This window comes from Carassius carassius, chromosome 40 (assembly GCF_963082965.1).
Source record: "Carassius carassius chromosome 40, fCarCar2.1, whole genome shotgun sequence".
NCBI lineage: Eukaryota > Metazoa > Chordata > Actinopteri > Cypriniformes > Cyprinidae > Carassius > Carassius carassius.
In genome coordinates, this window is record NC_081794.1 from 19,152,568 (window position 1) to 19,171,648 (window position 19,081).

The 19,081-nt window shown below is 37.7% G+C and overlaps 1 protein-coding gene across 1 annotated transcript in view; it reads right to left on the minus strand.

Moving 5' to 3' along the window:
* The window catches only part of myo1d (myosin 1D), an 88,855-nt gene that overhangs the window by 56,009 nt on the left and 13,765 nt on the right, over positions 1 to 19,081 (minus strand). The window contains exons 2-11 of the mRNA XM_059532407.1: positions 15,236 to 15,444; positions 13,517 to 13,610; positions 11,951 to 12,116; positions 11,040 to 11,093; positions 10,634 to 10,729; positions 9,657 to 9,773; positions 9,356 to 9,559; positions 8,359 to 8,504; positions 8,148 to 8,262; positions 7,825 to 7,995 (exon numbers count right to left, since the gene is read on the minus strand). Of these exons, the coding sequence (XP_059388390.1) occupies positions 7,825 to 7,995; positions 8,148 to 8,262; positions 8,359 to 8,504; positions 9,356 to 9,559; positions 9,657 to 9,773; positions 10,634 to 10,729; positions 11,040 to 11,093; positions 11,951 to 12,116; positions 13,517 to 13,610; positions 15,236 to 15,444 (1,372 nt within the window). The remainder of the gene's footprint in view (positions 1 to 7,824; positions 7,996 to 8,147; positions 8,263 to 8,358; positions 8,505 to 9,355; positions 9,560 to 9,656; positions 9,774 to 10,633; positions 10,730 to 11,039; positions 11,094 to 11,950; positions 12,117 to 13,516; positions 13,611 to 15,235; positions 15,445 to 19,081) is intronic.

Below are 19,081 nucleotides of genomic sequence, written 5' to 3' on the forward strand. Positions count from 1 at the left end.
AGGCTGAGTCAAACTCTTTATTAAAGCAACTAGATATGAAAGTGAGGCTTCTGACATCAAAGCACTGTTTTTTTGTTTTTTTTTTGTTTTTTGTGATTCTTTATTTATTCAACATTTTGTGTAATTAACTATTTACAACAAAGCCCAAGATCGCCCATAACCGTAAGACTAAATATAAATACATAGAATAGATACATATGACAAGAAATTAAAATAAAATTGACCACAACTTAGAAGGATCTCAAAAACTTCTTGATAAAGTCTCAATAAGGTCCAACCAAAATTGTATTGTCTTTCTATTGGCTCCGAGCACTTTAGCTGTGGTGCACTCTAGATGGGCAATGTCCAGTAGATATGACATCCAGATAGACATAGCTGGGGTAGTTGGTTCCAACCACATTTTTAGGAGAACCTTTTTAGCAGCAGTAAGGACAACGGACAGAATCCTCCTTTGATTGACAGACAGTGACAACGAAGAATCATCCAGCAGAAGAAAAATCAGAGGGTCCTTTCGGATCGGAATCTTCAGAAGATCTGTTAGTATGTCCTGGATTGAGGACCAAACTGACTCAATGTGAGAACAGTCCCAGAACATATGCATATATGTACCTAAACTTTCATTATTACACAAGTGACAAAAAGGGACAGATTTTCTTTTCATTTTATATAGTAAGGAGGGTGTGGCATATGCCTTATAAATTAATTTATAATGTATCATTTGGTGAGCCGGATTTTTTGAGGTAGCAAAACAATTCCCCCAGACAATGTCCCAATCAATCACAATGTTAAGCTGACTCTCCCAGAAGTCCTCAGTCAGAATGTTCGAGTACTGTCGTACCACAAGTGATTTATAAATTATGCTAACAATACCCTTAGAAGCCATACTGGAATCTATCCAGTCTATCATAGGATGAGAAGATATTTTATTCGACCAGGGTACTCCAGATGCTTTTAGCGCAGATCTCAATCTTAGATACAGAAAGAATGAAAATCCTGGAAGAGAAAATTCATCCTTTAAAATCTGGAAGGACTTAAGTCCATAATCACTGTACAAGTCTTTCAGGGTATAAACCCCACAATTAGCCCAGCATTTGGAAACAAAGGGTTTATTACCCGTACAGAGATTACTTTTATGCCAAATGGGGGTAGAGTCACATTAGGAATCCGAAGCTCCCATGATCTTTTCTGCCACTCTCCATGTTTTGATAGAATGGCATATAATTGGACCAAACGTTTCCAGAGCTTTCTTAGGTATTCCAGTAAAAGGTAAATCCTGTAGACGCAATGGGTAAATAATATTAGTCTCTAAGGCCCGTCATGGCACAGGGGAGTCAACATCCATCCATGTCCTAAGTGGTCTCATTTGGTATGCTAAATAATAGGACCAAAAATCCGGTAGCGATAAGCCTCCATGAGGTTTTAGCCTGTGCATTGATTTGAGTCGAAATTTTAGGCCGTTTATTATTCCATAAAAATTTTGTTACTGCTGTACGAAGCTCTTTAAAATAACCAGTAGGTGGTGCCAGAGGTAAAGTTGAAAATAAAAAGCTCAGCCTCGGAAGTATATTCATCTTAATAGTTGCTATCCTACCATGAAGAGCCAAGCAGAGTGGAGACCAACACAGAAGATTGCTGGAAATCTTATCCATTAGAGACTGGTAGTTCCACTTAGAAATGCGAGATAGCGAACAAAAAACTCTAATCCCAAGATAATTAAACTGGTCGCTGACTGGAACCTTAGTGGGTAAGGCCTGAATCTCTGATTTCGCTGCTAAGTTAAGGGGTAAAAGTATGGATTTGCTCCAGTTAATTTTATAACCAGACAGTTTACCAAATGTATCAAACAGTTTCAAGCATTCTTTAACCGAATCTGTGATATTTGATAAATGAAACAGAATGTCGTCAGCATAGAGTGAAATCTTATGAGACGTATTCATACATCTTATAGGGACTATTGCAGAGCATTGTCTAATTGCTTGGGCCAAAGGCTCTAATGATAAATTAAAAAGCAAAGGTGACAGGGGACATCCTTTGCGAGTGCCCCTGCCGAGACGAAAGGAAGGAGAAATATGAGGTCCAGTAAGAACTCTGGCTGAACAATCAAAATAGATAGTTTTGACAGCTTGCACGAAAAAAGAACCAAACCCAAAACGTTCCAGGACAGACCACAAAAAATTCCACTCAATTCTGTCGAATGCTTTCTCTGCATCCAAAGAAAGGACTGCAGAGGAAGCTGTATAGGTGTCTGCTAGTTGAATAATATGAAGAAGCCTACGAATATTGTCCGCAGCAAATCTCCCCCTTAAAAAACCTGACTGATCATACTTGATCAAGTCTCCAACACACCGATCCAATCTTAAGGCCAAGACTTTTGCTAACAGCTTTGAATCTGTGGATAGAAGGCTATTTGGCCTATAACTAGAGCACTCAAGTGGATCCTTCCCTTTCTTCAAAAGCAAAGTTATTAAAGCTGTATTTTGGTCCCTGTGCAGAGCACCTTTTTTTAAAGCAGAATTAAAAGAGTTAATAATCAAGGGAGCCACTATGTCCCATAATGCCTTCAGTAGCTCCGGGGGAATCCCATCTAACCCAGGGGCTTTATTACTGCTCATGGAGTCCAGGGCAGACTTCAATTCTTCAATTGTCAAAGGGCTGTCCAATATATCGTGCTGAGAATCATTTAATTTGGGAATATCTAAATGTTTAAGGAATAAATCAAAATTTGTTGGGTCAGTGCTGGATTCTGACGTGTACAAATGTTTATAATAGGATTCAAATATTCTATTTACATCAATAGGTTGAGTATACACTGAACCCTCATGCCTAATAGCAGATATGCTGGCCTTAGATTCACTGTCCTTCAACCTCAAAGCCAAAAGCTTAGAAGGACGTTCTCCATTGAAGTAATAGAACTGTCTAGTACGGTGTATGAGAAATTCAGCTCTGTGCAAATATATTGATTTTAATTCAGATTTAAGGACGTTAACTTCTTTGGCTTTGGTCTCACAAAATTTACCTTTTAGTTCCTTCTCTAGTAGATCAATTTGTTTTTCTAATTCAATTTTACGACTCTCTCTACGCTTTTTACTGAACGATGAATAACTTATACATTTACCCCTAACAAAACATTTAGTGGTTTCCCACAATACTTGGGGGTTAGAAGCGGAATCCTTGTTAATCTGCAAAAACTCCTTTAAAGAGTTGCGTAATTCTTCCATAAATGTACAGTCCTTTAACAGGGAAGTATTAAATCTCCAACGATTATGTCTGGAGCTCAATGGTACTGGAGTTAAAGTAGAAATGATTGGGGAATGATCAGATAAAAGAAGTGGCAGAATATCCACTTTATTAATATAGGGAATTAGAGAGGGAGACACAAGTAAATAGTCAATCCTTGAATAGCTCTTATGACGAGCTGAAAAGAATGTATAATCCCTGGAACCATCATTTTGTAAACGCCAAACATCACATATGTTAGAATGTCGCAAAAATGAGTTAAAACAACCAGAAATCCTTGAATCAGCTTTAGAAGCATGAGATCTATCTAGCTGAGGACCTAACACAGCATTAAAGTCGCCCCCTAACACCACGAGGCAGTCCTCCAAAGTCACAACTAAACGTAGTAATTCTTGAAAAAATAACGGATCACCCTCGTTGGGTGCATAAACAGATACAAAAGCGTATTTAGTATTATTTAGAGAACCAACAACATAGGTAATTCGGCCTTCTTTATCCCCACCAGAACGTATAACAGAAAAATTTGTAGAACGCCTAGACAATATCAGCACCCCTTTAGATTTATTAACGGCCGACGAGGAGGAAATAATTTTAAAGTATTTATTTTGAAAACGATGCACGTCAGCTGACTTCAAATGAGACTCTTGTATAAGGGCAAAAGAAACCTTTTTACATGTTAGATAATCTAAGCATTTGGTCCGCTTGATGGGGCTATTTAACCCATTAACGTTCCATGACAATATATGTATAGCCATAATTTAAAGAGTAATAGCTATCCAGACCAAACAGAACGAGGCGGGAGGACCAAAAAGTAGTCCAAAAGTAGGAAGATTTTGCGATGGGATTCATATTGAGGACGAACTTTTCAACCTCCGCCGGTGTCTCAAGCAGTGCAATCTTCCCTCGGTGAGTAACTTTGACTACCGCGGGATAGAGCAAAAAAGACGTAATTCCCGACTGAGTTAGCCTCTTCCTTGCCAATGTCATCGCTCTCCTCTTAGATGCAGTGTGAGTGCTGTAGTCTGGGAAGAAAAGCAGTGGAGATCCATTATGAAGTATTTGTCCAGCGGCACGGGCTCCATTCAGGATCGCATTCCGATCTTGATACCGCAGCATCTTAAAGATGAACGTACGAGGGGTAGATTTCGCGCGCTCACCGCTGTATATACGGTGCGCTCTTTCAACCTCCAGTACTTTGCCACCAAGAGAGGGGATCCATTTAGTAAGATTATTCTGTATAAATCGCAGAGGATCATCTCCTTCTACACCCTCTTTTAGTCCCACTAAACGGACATTGGACTGACGGCTTTTGTCTTCGATTCTCTCCAACTTTTCCTGCAGGGAGTCCACTGCTAGCTTCACTTCCACGGTGTCTTTCTTTGCGTTGTGAAGAGCTGCCTGCATGTTGTCAAAATTATTTCTTATCAGTCGAACGTCCTCTTCCAGGACTCCAAGTCTATCTGCGATTGGGGTAAATTCTACCTTAAACATTTCCCTGACAAAGCTAAGGTGCATCTTTAACTCATCAGCAACAATGGCGCGAAGTTCCCCCTCAGGAACACAATTAGGGTCTTTAACTCGTTTTTTCTCCAGGGAAGCCAACGTTAATTGACGTTTTGCCATCTTCATTTGTTGCACCGTTATCAGAGCAGCCAAGACTAACCAAGCATTGATAATTTTACTGAGAACAGATAGATTAAGGATACCGAGTCAGGGAGCAGTCGAACTACACAGCTATTGCTATCGGAGGGTCACGTGATCTCCCAAAGCACTGTTTTTTTTACATTTAAAGAGGGCAAATAGTTTTGTATAGGTGAATCAAATCATCTCCAGCATGAAAAGCAAAGCTCAGCATCTAACCACTAGAGCACGACTCCAGCAATATTTGGTCTTTAAACTGTGTACATAGTTTAGAAATATTTGTGAGGACAAATAAATATACCATACCGTGAATAAATTATATTTCTAAATAGAAATAGAAAAAAGTTATTTTAGATTGGAATACGTTTGCAATTTTCATGTATTTTTGCTCAAAAAAAAAAGAAAATGCAGCTTTGTGTGCATACAGGACTTCTTTCAGAAACCATCTTACCGAAAATGTTTTTAACGTAAGTATAGTAACAGTAGTATTTTTCATAATGTTTGTTGTGTACACAGTAAGTTCACTATTAACACTTGTTCATGATTTTAAGTTAAATTAAAATTTTAAAGAACTTTACTGAATGTTCTTAAAATAAATGAGCAGAAAGTGCAGAAACTCATCGCTCTCCCCCACTCAAAATGAAACAGATATGCTCTACAATCTATCTATAATCGCCATAATTTAAAAGCAGTCATCCACAAATCATACAGAACATTTGAATTTAAAAGTCAAAAACAAACAAATGTATGAAATAATGAACCTTTTGTTTTTTATCTCTTACTTCGCTGAAACTCTGTACAGAAAGTGCAGATTATGGCAGAGCAAGTTCCAAGTTTCCTATCAGGCCCAAGTTAAGAGAAAAGAACTACAGAGAAACAACTCCAGTCCACAGAGCTCTGAAATCAAACAAGGGTAAAACTTTCCATCTTAAATCAAAACTGCAGAGGAAAAGAGCAAAGCAAAGAGGGTAAACATCCTCAGTGTGGGGAAAAAAACGCAAGAGATTCTGCCACAGATTTTTAACAAGCAACTCCTAATTATGTTGTTAAAGTGGCCTGCACAGTTTGAGTCTCCCAGAGAGGATGTCTATCACCATAAACAAGCCTGGAAACATCTTAGAGATGGCTGAAAGATGAAAGTGTCACAGCCTCTATATAATTTGTGAGATAAATACACACCTGAATATATTAGAAAGCTTTTCTTATGCATTTCCCCCTACTGACCGTTTAATTTCTCTTTCAGATGCTCATTTTGCATGTCAAATTATTTGAGACTAACCAATACATAATTGGAATTAGTCATATCTAAAACATACTGAAATGGAAACACATATGCAGATGTTTGTGCTCACATGCAGCAGGAGAAAGGCAAATCATCTATCTAGCTAACAGGCCTGAGATTCCTTCACAGTGAGGAGTAATCCTCTGCATTACAAATCTGCTCTGAAGGACACTTATTATTCCTGCATCCAGGGAGACTTTCGATTATTCACACAGCCTGACGTGAGGGAATTATCAGGGGGCAGGCGATGCCAGCTCACTTCTCCTTCCCCCTTCGATGTACCGGTAAATGCAGCATGAAATGAGGATACATTCTGAGAACATTTTGATAAAGTTGTAACTAAACTCACCCTTTAGCTGGGTCTGTGCCCAGGGCAATGCACGAAGGGCTGATTAGATTCCAGAGATCCTGTCTGTCTAGAGCTCTGCAAGGTGGGTTATGTTTACATTTTGTTTCGTTCACTGCCTTTTTCTGTCTTTATCTCATCCCGTCTCCATCCATAACTCTCCTACTCCCTCTTACTTTCTGACACTTTGCCAAGGCTGTGAGACATCAGACTTACTAGCTTCCATTGGTTGCCAGTGACATCACCGAAGGCTCTGCACTGAGAAATACTCGAGAACATTGAACGTTATTGCCTCCTTGTGTTGATTCAGGGTAATGCACAAGATTCAATTATGCTAGCATTCTATCATAGTACTATTTCTAATTTTATAGTATGGAAAATGTTTTTAACATTGACAATAAAATATAATTGTTTGTTAATCACCAAATCAACATATTGGAATGATTTCTGAAGGATCGTGTGATACTGAAGACATGTTATGGCTGCTGAAATTCAGCTTTGCCATCACAAAAATAAATTGCTGTCTTATATTATAAAATAGTTATTTCAAATTGTAGTAATATTTCACTACATTGCTATTTTTACTGCATGTTTGTTCAAATAAATGCACCCTTAAAGGAGGTCTAATGCTATTTCATGCATTCTGAGTTATTTACACTGTTAAAGAGTTGTATTCTCATGCTAAACATGGCCAAAGTTTCAAAAACGATTTGGAATATTTCTGTGCAAAATAAACTCCTTCCGGGTTCTTACTGTAAAAGTTTCGGAAAGTTTATTCGACCATGCCCCTTCATGAGGGAAAGAACCTTGTTCAGCTTCCCAAAGAACCCAATGTTCGTGAACAGTTGGATGCTGTTTGTTTTTCCGGGGCAGCAACAGAGTTTCTCAAGTGTGTTTGTTTGTTCCTGTCATTTCAGTGACTAATGTTTTATAAACAAGGCCCAGTTCAATGCTGGATTTGCACATCATTTGATACTAAAAAGTTGGAGCCTTCCCAGCAATAAAAGATCCCGTTCATGATTGGTAACCGCATCCGCTAATGTAAACCTGCATCAAATTTCTGTGTTTTATTTGCAATTGGCACATGAAAAGTGCTTGTGACTCTTTAGCTCCACCCACAGCATACCTCCAGCAGCTTGGCTATTTTCAGAGAGAAGAAAAGTAAAGCTATATCTTAGTTTTCAGGTAAAACTAAAGACTTTTCAAAGATATGAAGGATGCAATAATACTCTATAGGTACTCTGTGTGGTTAACATGAGATTGGGACGAAACTATGTGACCCTTTAAGTAATTCATTCGCATGTGTTATTTTCAATACCTTGCGGCTGGTGTAGTGGGCATGTTTTGCCAGTTTTCCATTGAGAGCCTGCAGGAACATCTCATCTGTCACCTTCCCCACATTCATGCATGCCTCATCAAGGACTGCAAAAATGCCCTTATGCTGCTGTTCCACCAGATCCACAATGATCTGATTGTTGAAGTAGTCAATCTGTTTCCATGAACACACAAACACAAATCACAACAAAGTTTATTTAGTTATTACATTAAAGCCACGTAGATCCATACAAAAAGAGTTTATCTTTTTATAAAATAAACAGTAATGATGAAAAGTTTGAGAAGAAACAATCAAATAAAACCCACATGTTTCCAGGGGATGCCCTCTCTCTGATACTCTTCCTGCTCTTGTTTCAACACCAACTGAATGAAGAGCTGCTGTAGTTTCTCATTACAGTAGTTTATACAGAATTGCTCAAAGCTGGATAAAACAAGGAAGAAATTGGAGAGAGAAACTATAATTATACTGAAGGGAGAAGAATAATATTGCCAGTTATGGTACAGCATATGCTCTCACCTGTTATTCTGAAAGATCTCAAAGCCATAGATGTCCAGGACTCCAATGACTGTGTTCTTCCCATGAACCCTGGCGTCATAGTTTTTAACCTCAATGATATCATTGATTCTTCCCACAATCCAACAGAAAAGCCGCTCATAAATAGCCTGTGAGAAGCAAATAAAGAGTGAAAGTCAACTGGTGGATGAAGAAACGCAGATGTGAATAAGTTAATTATCAGAGATTGTCTGTATTGGTCAATATTTCTATTGTAATTGTACAGCTAAGATGATACAGTTTTTATAACTACAGAGAAAAAAATTACAAAAACAAAAACTATAATATGTGAATTTGTCAATTGTAAAATATTACAATTTCAATGAAATTTTATTCAAATATTGTGCTTAATATTTGTATGTAGACCAAGATACTCTTTTCAGGATTCTTTGGTCAATAAAAAGTTTAAAAGAATTTGCTATTTACACGGCGGAATTTGGCAAGCGCAAGGACAGAACGCGTCTCCGAGATGAAACGGATCTGTTCGTGTGCAAGCCTAATTCTGATACATGCGATGACTATCCATTATGACATGTAGGCATATAAATATATATTTAGCCTACAAAAAAATCTTGTGAATTGCACTCCTTTAATTTTTATATTTGGCATGTTTGTGTGCTGCTGTGCGTCCCTGTGTTTAATAAGCAGCGTGTACGTTCTTTAAATAATTAATTGAATGCATCCTTGTTAAATAAAGGTATTATTTTTTACTTTTTATAAGAGTAGAAAAATATAAAAGAGTACAACAAATAATACAAAAATGCAGAAAATAACATGTGTGAAATCAATTATCATTATCATTATAGTGGATAAAAACTATCATGTATCACATTCAGGGCCTGTAGAAGTTTTAATTCAGGCGTCGTCATGTAGCTCATATGCAAATTTTTGGTCCAGCAGTTACCACAATTTTGTTTACCACAGTCTACTAAAATAAGGCCTCCGGAGCCCCAAATCATACCTTGGCCAAAGCATCACGGCCATAACTGGCCTCTTGATGAGTGTGCTGTTTGTCAATGACATCACGGCCGGTGGCCACTGTGCGATAGAGGAGAGCCTTTTCTACATTCTCATCTTTGGTGGACAGCAAATCCCCCAGAACTGACACTAACTTAGAGTTCTCAATTAGAGTCACGTCTCCATCACTTCCAAACTTCAGATTCCCCTGGAAAGATCAAATAATTCATCAATCAATGAGTTTGAGCTACAGCAACTGGCTGCAGTTAGTAATACTTTTTAAACAAACATAGGAAATACTAAACCAGATGCAAGATGGTAGCCAGGATCTTGTAGACTGTCTGAATCTCCTCTGTAGTGAATCCAATGACCTTCATGGCATCAGTGACAGCTTTAAAATCAGCACTGTCATTTATAGAGGACTGCAAGGTTGAAAAGACAATCTGAGTGAGTTACGGTCACAAACAAAAGCTGACAGATCCTGATACATTAAATAAAGTTAAAACATCCAGGCATCGTTCTGACTAATTCAGCTTTAGGGATAACAGGCTGGTTGGTAAACTGGCTAAAAGCCCTTCATTTAGTGAAGGAAAATCAATGCTTTTGAAATGAGAGGCCATTAAACATACTACAACATTAAAATCTAATTTACAGTCGAGCAATTCAATCTGAAAATTGCTAACACGGCAACTCAATCCCTAGACTTCTTAAAACAAGAGTGCAACACTTAAAACGCTAATTATTCTAGCATGCATATGGCTAACAGCTCCTGCAGAGAAACACTGATTTCATACAGCAGGAACCTTTTGCGGCCACAGTTGTGCTGGACAGAGTGTGAAGTTTGCCAGCATGTGCACCTATAAAAGACTTTGAAATGTTCTAAGTGCTCCAGGCTGTTTGTTTCAGACCTCTGTGAGCTCAAAAATCTAGCCTGTTCCATGACGGCACCTTGTTTGTTGCTCTAAATTTGTTTTTGTGCCCGCTCATTAAACTCCCTGCAGAAGCAATGAAACATCTCATCTCTTGACACAACAGGCTAAAGATATGAGGCAATTACTAATAGGTTTTAATATGCACTAGTGGCTGCTGTATCCATAAACAACTATAATTAAAATTCCCTGCACGATCATGTGTGATTGCCCTAGAATGGTTTTATTTTCCCAAGATGGTCTTGGGATCCTTTTTGATGTCTGTAACAACCCAAAGAGATTTTTCATATATTACACAAACTTAACCAACCACAATAGTCACTGTCTATTTTAATTTGTACATTATGCAATACCTTTATGTGGCCTCCAACTTTGATGTAGGTGTATGCTGTGGGGTCTCTCTGAATGTGCAGGGAACGCAGCTGAGCATCTGGAGCTCCTTTCACCAGCTAAAAAAATACATTTAAAAACACTTTTGACTTTCCCTACAGGATAATTTCTCCTGTGTTGATATGGAGAAGCATGTAAATTATAGTCTTGTTAATAATGGTTTGCAGAGCATTAATAGGCAGATGGAATTGTTCTGATGTTTTGCACATGTTTTGAAGCAATAGGACATTATTTTGTGAGGGCAATAAAAGTGGCAGATGATTAGGCTTTGAAGTCATAAACACAGGTTTGGTGGGATTTGTCTGGTGTCTGGAACAGTTGGCAAAACAAAAACAGCTTTTCAATGTCTGTGGTGAGTCCTTCGCTCACCTGGTAGAAAGAGTGGAAACTCCTTTCTCCTTCCTGCTGAAAAATGACTCGGGACTAAGGAAGAGATTTTAAGAAGTGTTAATGCTAAAGTGAAGATCATATGAATTTATAATAAACAAATATTTCACAGCTTTTCCAGCGAATATTATATGAACATGCTAAGTTAACATACTTATCATTTATCATTGCCAGGTTGTTGCTTTTCTGAGTGTTTTAAAACATTTAAAAAACAATTCAACCTATTGTTAACAATCAAAAATGTAAGACAATTTGTAACAATATTGAACAAAATGAGCAATATTACTATCTTAATATTTCATTATGAAAAATTCAAGCATTTAAAGGTGCTGTATGTAGGATTGACACTGACTGGTTGAACTAGGTATAGCAGTCCATTTTCTAAATATTAGAGAGGGGTTTTTTTTACCTGGCCCCTCGACCTCAGAGTTAATGCCAAGTATGTTGCCAGATTGACAACACAAACAGGAACGAGTGCAATTTGACAATGAACTAAATGAAATGTGATGTGTTTTCCGTCAACTGGCAACCTGGTGTGCTGAAATACAATTGGGTAAACTAGCAGTGGGCGGGTTTCACAAACCAAAACACAGACATTCCAACCCGGAACGCGCATTTTCAAAGGAGAATAACTGATTTTAGCATTGTTTTTCAGATAAACATGTACATTAACTTAGCCTATTTCTTAAATATCTGCAAACATATTATGGTATTTTTATGTTTTAGTAGAGTCAAAATCTTACATACAGCACCTTTAATAAAATTGCAACCACTGTAATTTGATAAATCACACCAAGCCAAATCGCGATTTTGGTTTCATTTTAACTAATCATGCAGCCCTATTAGACAGTCACATCAAGTTGCTTTATTTTCTCCTCTTTAGAGCCCCCTACCTTCTCAAGCAGGTAGTTGTTGATATGGCCACCAATAGGGTCTCCCTTAAAATCAAAGTTGATGTCCATGTACTTGCCGAACCGACTGGAGTTATCATTGCGGTTGGTCTTGGCATTCCCAAAAGCCTCCAGGACGCAGTTGGATTTCAGCAGCATGTTTTTTACCCTGAATAAACACACACTCTTTTCATTTCTACTGCATTTATTAGCCACTTGCGCATCAGTTCTACTACTACAGCTAAACATGTTTCAGCTTTAATATGAGGCTGGTGGATCTGATTGCTTCTGACATTTGGTAGAGTAAATACACAAATCTGTCTCTATGAAGCCTTTACAAGCAAGTTTTCATGGTTATATCTGGCTATTTTAGTGTATATAGTATCACCATGTGGTATCCCAGCATGGCGGTTAAGTTAGAGTGTTTCAGTGGATGATTTATGAGGCCTGCTGCATGGGTCAGACCACAGAATGCTCAGCATTTGTTCTCTTGCCAAAAAGCCATGCATGACCACTAAGCATTTGAGGAAGGTGCCCCACAAGCTGAGGAGGTCCTACCCCTACTGTTACAAGCATGTCAGGCATTAAGCAGGACGCTTTTCTCCATTTTGTGACCCAAATACCTAGAAAAAAAAATTACACTTTGCTTTCGGACTTTTAGCACAGTGTTGCTTTAGGTATCCCAAAAGCAACATCAAAGTTAAGTATTTTTAATTATCTTTCAATGGTCTTAATAATGTATTTATTTTAAAGTCATCATTTCTGATTTATAGCTTTAACAAAGAAAAACCTAACTCTTATTACTCTCTACAACCTGCTTAAGTGCCCCCTCATATATATATATGATATCCTGGTTGGAAATCACTATAGACTACAAAAACTCCAATCAGTGCTGGATGCCCCTGTGTTCTGGCATAATTTTAGATGTACATCCACTGATCAATGCGCAGTTTCCAAAGAGCTTTAACCTTTAGCAAGCAGAAAAAATAAACCATATCTTATGGGTGCAAAAACAGTGAAATGAGTATCCATCTGACAGTGGATAACAGTTGCAAAACATGATTTGTTTTGTTATTACTATTACTGCATAGTTAAAACTATGTAACATGTTGCATAAGAGTGATACATGATTAAACGTAGAATGTCCTATATATTCATATACTGGGTGTTATATTTCCCAAGATACATATTTAAAAGAGAGAAAAAGCAAAAAGCATAGTGGACTTTCCAATCATTAATTTATCAAGCTCGACTTGGATCTGTCATTTAAAGTGACCCAGCACTATTTTAATCTCTGCCCTACATTTCACTTCTGTCTCTCCCCATGAGGAAATGTATTATTCATTCACTTACTAAAATCACTTTGAAAATTACGCTTTCACTTAGTTGTAACTAAGCAGTGATTCATGTGATTATGAACAGCTTCTACATAAACAGAATAAAATACAGAAATGCTCAGTGGTTGTTGATTATAACATTAAGGAGGCATGCTATGCAGCATGGTCTTTATATGACTCATCTCTGCAGCAGTGAGGAGACAGGAACAGAAAGGCTTTTTGTTGTACGTACCTCTCCACCTCTGCTCTTTGGCTGGGATTGGTGATAGCAGCAATATATTGCATAATATATTTACTAGCCTCCGTTTTTCCAGCTCCGCTCTCCCCTGCAAAAGAAACAAACAATGACTAATACTTACATATATGAGTATATAATAGGATTTAATAAACTGAAGTAACTAATTATAGCCATTACAATCTACGACCTTCAAAAAATCTGAAACAACTTGTAAAATGCTTCTATTTTGCTTATTTCTATTTTTTAAGAAATATTTATTTTTGTAAAAAAAAAACAAATTCTTACACTACTAACGAAACTACAGTAACCTACCAATTTGAGCAAAAATAAATACATAAATGAACAAAATAATTGCAGTAAAATAATTTACTGTACATTACTGTTATATTTTTGGGGGTCATTAAGAATTTCTAAAGAAATGTATACTTCTACTCAGCATGAATGCATTACATTGATTATACTGATCAAAAGTGAGAGAAATTAAATCTGTAATGTTACTAAAAGCTTTTTATTTTAAATAAATGCTTCTCTTTTGAACTTTCCATAAATCAGAGAATAAGTATAATGGTTTCCACAAAAATATTAAGTAGCACAACTGTCTTCAACATTGATAATAACAATAATGAATGTTTCCTGAGCACCAAATCGGCATATCAGAATGACTTCTGAAGAATCATGAGAAACTGAAGACTTAAATAATGGCTAATGAAAATTCAGACTTTGCACAGGTTCAATTAAAAAAAATTGATAATGATTAATTATAATGACTTAATTTAATTTAATTACATGAAAAAATCTATTTTAAATAATATTACTGTTTTTACTGTAGTTCGATTAAACAAATGCAGTCTTGAACAGCATAAAAGACTTCTTTAAAAAATAACATCTTACTATCCCCAATTTTTTGAACAGAAGTGTAATTACATTACAATTTTAACAATAACAAGGGTTTGGTAAGACCCTAACCTATTTATCTTATCTGATAGTTTTATATAACCACACAGAGGCATTCATGGAATTTACTGGTTAAACAAAGCCACAAAATGATCTTCTCACTTTATTATACTTCACTCTAAACAAAAATATGTCCCTCTTTTAGCCACAAGGTGGCACCACACATACCAAATATTTTTGCCGTGCAGTCACCACCTGTGGTCACTCACTGGATAATAATTAATGTTTTCTTATAGAGGCAACATCTGAGTGGTCACCAGATTATTTCCCCTGAGCTATGTGCCCCACCTCAGAAGAGTTCCACAGCATCCCAGACGGAAAACAAACAATGTCTCAAAGAGAGAGTTTTGTAGAAATTGTGAAACAACCATATTGCTGTTAATCTTTTTCACACAATGGGCATGTCTTGAGAAAACAATTTCCTCATGCACTGAAATCTATTGTGAGCTCCTGCTCAAGCAGTCCTCTGTGACTGGGAAACCACACACCACGTCAGTGCCGAGCTATTCTCATCTGACCACAGATCTAATCAAATCATTCCCAGTCATACTGCGGCCCCACAAGAAGACCCCGAAAGCCTGTATTCCAGTAAGTCTGTTATTTAATCGAATAGAAGGAAGACAACAGGCTGTTTTTAAAATTATTTGAGGATGAAGTAATGTATTTTTCTCCTAAAAATGTATTATTACTTCAGTGGCTGCTTCACAGATTCAGCCATGTGCTCAATGGTGAGTTGCATCACATTCAGTCATAATCTACCTGAAATAACAATGCAAGTGTCTTTGTTCCTCCTCTTCATGGCTTTGTAGGCAGCATCGGCAATGGCGAATAGATGTGGCGGTCGCTCATACAGCTCTCTGCCTTTGTACTGCTCGATGGTGTCCCGTCCGTAAATGTTCATGGCACGGTAAGGGTTAACTGAAACCACAACTTCTCCGATGTAGCTGTAGATACGACCCTTTTCAAACCTGCAGCAGAAAGACGAGCACATCATTTGATGTATTCACATTCATGCATATTATAGAATATTTATTTAACCATGATTCTAACAACTCTGTTTGGTTTGAGGTCAGTGTGGCTTGTATAATTAGATTTCAGAGCTTTATGTAAAGAAAAGGCAGCTTAATGAATATATCTGTCAGGAATCAAAACCAAATAAAAAGCACTGGATAGCTAAGGTCCTGTTTCATGAGCTGTATAATCTGCTTACACAATAATAATCCTGCTGAAGTGACTAACATGAATTTCTGGGCTTGTTAGTCCTAAACCAGCATAGTAAAGGTGTTGACTAGTCATTCAGACAAACCAACGACTACTATATCTCCATACCCAACTTCTTGGTCACACTGAAGTTCACCCTACTTTGAAAAAGCTTGTTGTTCTGAGCTCCATCCTCAGGGGAACCTCACTTCCTTGTTCTTCCGAGCAGACCTGGGTCATGCCTAGAATAAGGAATCCTTTCTTCTCAACCTGTGGGTTTGCCAAGCCTCCCCCAGCTCCATCCTGCCCCAGTCAGTGTGCTTAGAAGTTTGAGGCATGACCTCATAGTCTCATACTGAACTATATTATAGTGTGGCACTGAAGCTCTGAATGAATCTTGGTCTTTTTATTTTCAGGATTCCATTTAATTAATTAAACATGTAGAACAGTTAGACTCTGTAGTATTAAGAACTGCTACAGTCCTCAGGGAGTACCTTACTTACGCCCCACAGAGCAGAAATGTACCATACAACAACATTCACATAAACAAGTCACAGAAACAGGCCTCAAGTCCCTCAGGTCTATTCACAAATACATCTGGGATTCACAGAATTAGCAGCAATACTTTAAACCAGAAGAAATCACCATGGACACAATGTGAAGTGTATTCAAAACAGATTCAATCAGATCCAATTATGAAATTGATGTTTTGAGTATTACATAAATATTGGAAATTGGAAAAGTTGCTGCTAAAGTTTTTATAATAGCAATTTGCATATACTCCAGAATGTTATGAAGAGTGATCAGATGAATTGCACAGTCCTTCTTTGCCATGAAAATTAACTTAATCCCAAAAAAACCTTTCCACTGCATTTCATTGGTGTCATTAAAGGACCTGCTGAGATCATTTCAGTAATCATCTTGTTAACTCAGGTGAGAATGTTGATGAGCACAAAGCTGGAGATCATTATGTCAGGTACGATTGGGTTAGAATGGCAGACTTGACATGTTAAAAGGAGGGTGATGCTTGAAATCATTGTTCTTCCATTGTTAACCATGGTGACCTGCAAAGAAACGCGTGCAGCCATCATTGCGTTGCATAAAAATGGCTTCACAGGCAAGGATATTTCGGCTACTAAGATTGTTCCTAAATCAACAATTTATAGGATCATCAAGAACTTCAAGGAAAGAGGTTCAAATCTTGTAAAGAAGGCTTCAGGGCATCCAAGAAAGTCCAGCAAGTGCCAGGATCGTCTCCTAAAGAGGATTCAGCTGCGGGATCGGAGTGCCACCAGTGCAGAGCTTGCTCAGGAATGGCAGCAGGCAGGTGTGAGCGCATCTGCACGCACAGTGAGGCGAAGACTTTTGGAAGATGGCCTGGTGTCAAGAAGGGCAGCAAAGAAACCACTTTTCTCCAAAAAAAACATCAGGGACAGATTGATCTTCTGCAGAAAGTATAGTGAATGGACTGCTGAGGACTGGGGCAAAGTCATATTCTCCGCTGAAGCCCCTTTCCGATTGTTTGGGGCATCTGGAAAAAGGCTTGTCCGGAGAAGAAAAGGTGAGCGCTACCATCAGTCCTGTGTCATGCCAACAGTAAAGCATCCTGACACCATTCATGTGTGGGGTTGCTTCTCACAATTCTGCCCAAAAACACTGGCATGAATAAAGAATGGTTCCAAAACACCCTCCAACAGCAACTTCTTCCAACAATCCAACAACAGTTTGGTGAAGAACAATGTATTTTCCAGCACGATGGAGCACCGTGCCATAAGGCAAAAGTGATAACTAAGTGGCTCGGGGACCAAAATTTTGGGTCCATGGCCTGGAAACTCCCCAGATCTTAATCCCATTGAAAACTTGTGGTCAATCCTCAAGAGGCGGGTGGACAAACAAAAACCCACTAATTCTGACAAACTCCAAGAAGTGATTATGAAAGAATGGGTTGCTATCAGTCAGGATTTGGCCCAGAAGTTGATTGAGAGCATGCCCAGTCGAATTGCAGAGGTCCTGAAAAAGAAGGGCTAACACTGCAAATACTGACTCTTTGCATAAATGTCATGTAATTGTCGATAAAAGCCTTTGAAACGTATTAAGTGCTTGTAATTATATTTCAGTACATCACAGAAACAACTGAAACAAAGATCTAAAAGCAGTTTAGCAGCAAACTTTTTGAAAACTAATATTTATGTAATTCTCAAAACTTTTGGCCACGACTGTATATATAATGGTTTCCCCAAAAATATTAAGCAACACTGAAGAATTGTTTCTTAAGCACCAATCAGCATATGACAATTATTTCTGAAGGATCACATGACACTGAAGATTGGATTAATGGCTGCTGAAAATGCAGCTTTGCCATCACAGAAATGAATTACATTTTAAAATAATAAACTAATTTGACTAATGTCAAAATATTACTGTTTTACCGCATTTTGATTAAACACACAGTTTTGGTAAACAAGAGACTTCTACCAAAAACTTCCAAAACTATTACAAATGTTTTGAAGACTAATGTAATTGTCCTAGCTACTTTTTTCATACAACAAAAAACAGCTACTTACATTTCAGTATGTTTCTTACTTAAAGCTATACGGGTTTTGAACACTTCAAAAACAGCTCACAAGGTAAACTGACTTTTTTTTTTTTGGTGGTGGTGGTGGTGGCAGTTATTTTTTTTTACAGTACATGGTCAACATAAAGGCAAAATAACTATCTCCTTTTGTTGAAAAGACAACAATATGAGTTGGGAACAACTTGAAAGTCTTGGAATTTGATTTGTGGGTGAACTGTCCTATTAAGTAAATGTAACAAAAGTTTTAGCTCAGTAAAACAGATTCAACATAGAATGTGTGCTGCTATATATCAGTTGTGATGTCAAGGGATGACTGGCAAGCAGGGTGGCATGATAGTGATGCTTGTGCCTTTGGTGGCAACAGGCTGTCAGGCCAGCCCTGGAGCAGCCTGCATGAAAAGACTCTTTTGTGCCAGCCAGCGAAGTAGGATGCTGCGGTGTACCCGCACCATTGTTCCTCTATCAATGTGAGGTCTGTGTGTAAGGAGCACAGGCCAGGCCTCCACACCCCAACACAGCAGGCTGGCTCTACTCACCCACATCAGCCCCTCAGGGAGCACAATGTCAACTAATGACAATGATAGAGGAATCATTTTGATAAATAACTGTATTGTCTTATTTTTCGACATATAGAGAATTTTAAAAAAATAATAATAATAATCAATTTTTACATCATAAGTCCCAATTAAAATGTTGTACCAACGTAGACATAATTCAGCTTTTCACAAGCATTTTCCATCCTCTACTGTTCTTTACAAGGAATTTGAGTTCTGAAAGTTATAGGATGTTTGTTTTCATAATACAATGATTTTTTTTTTTCTGTAAAGATC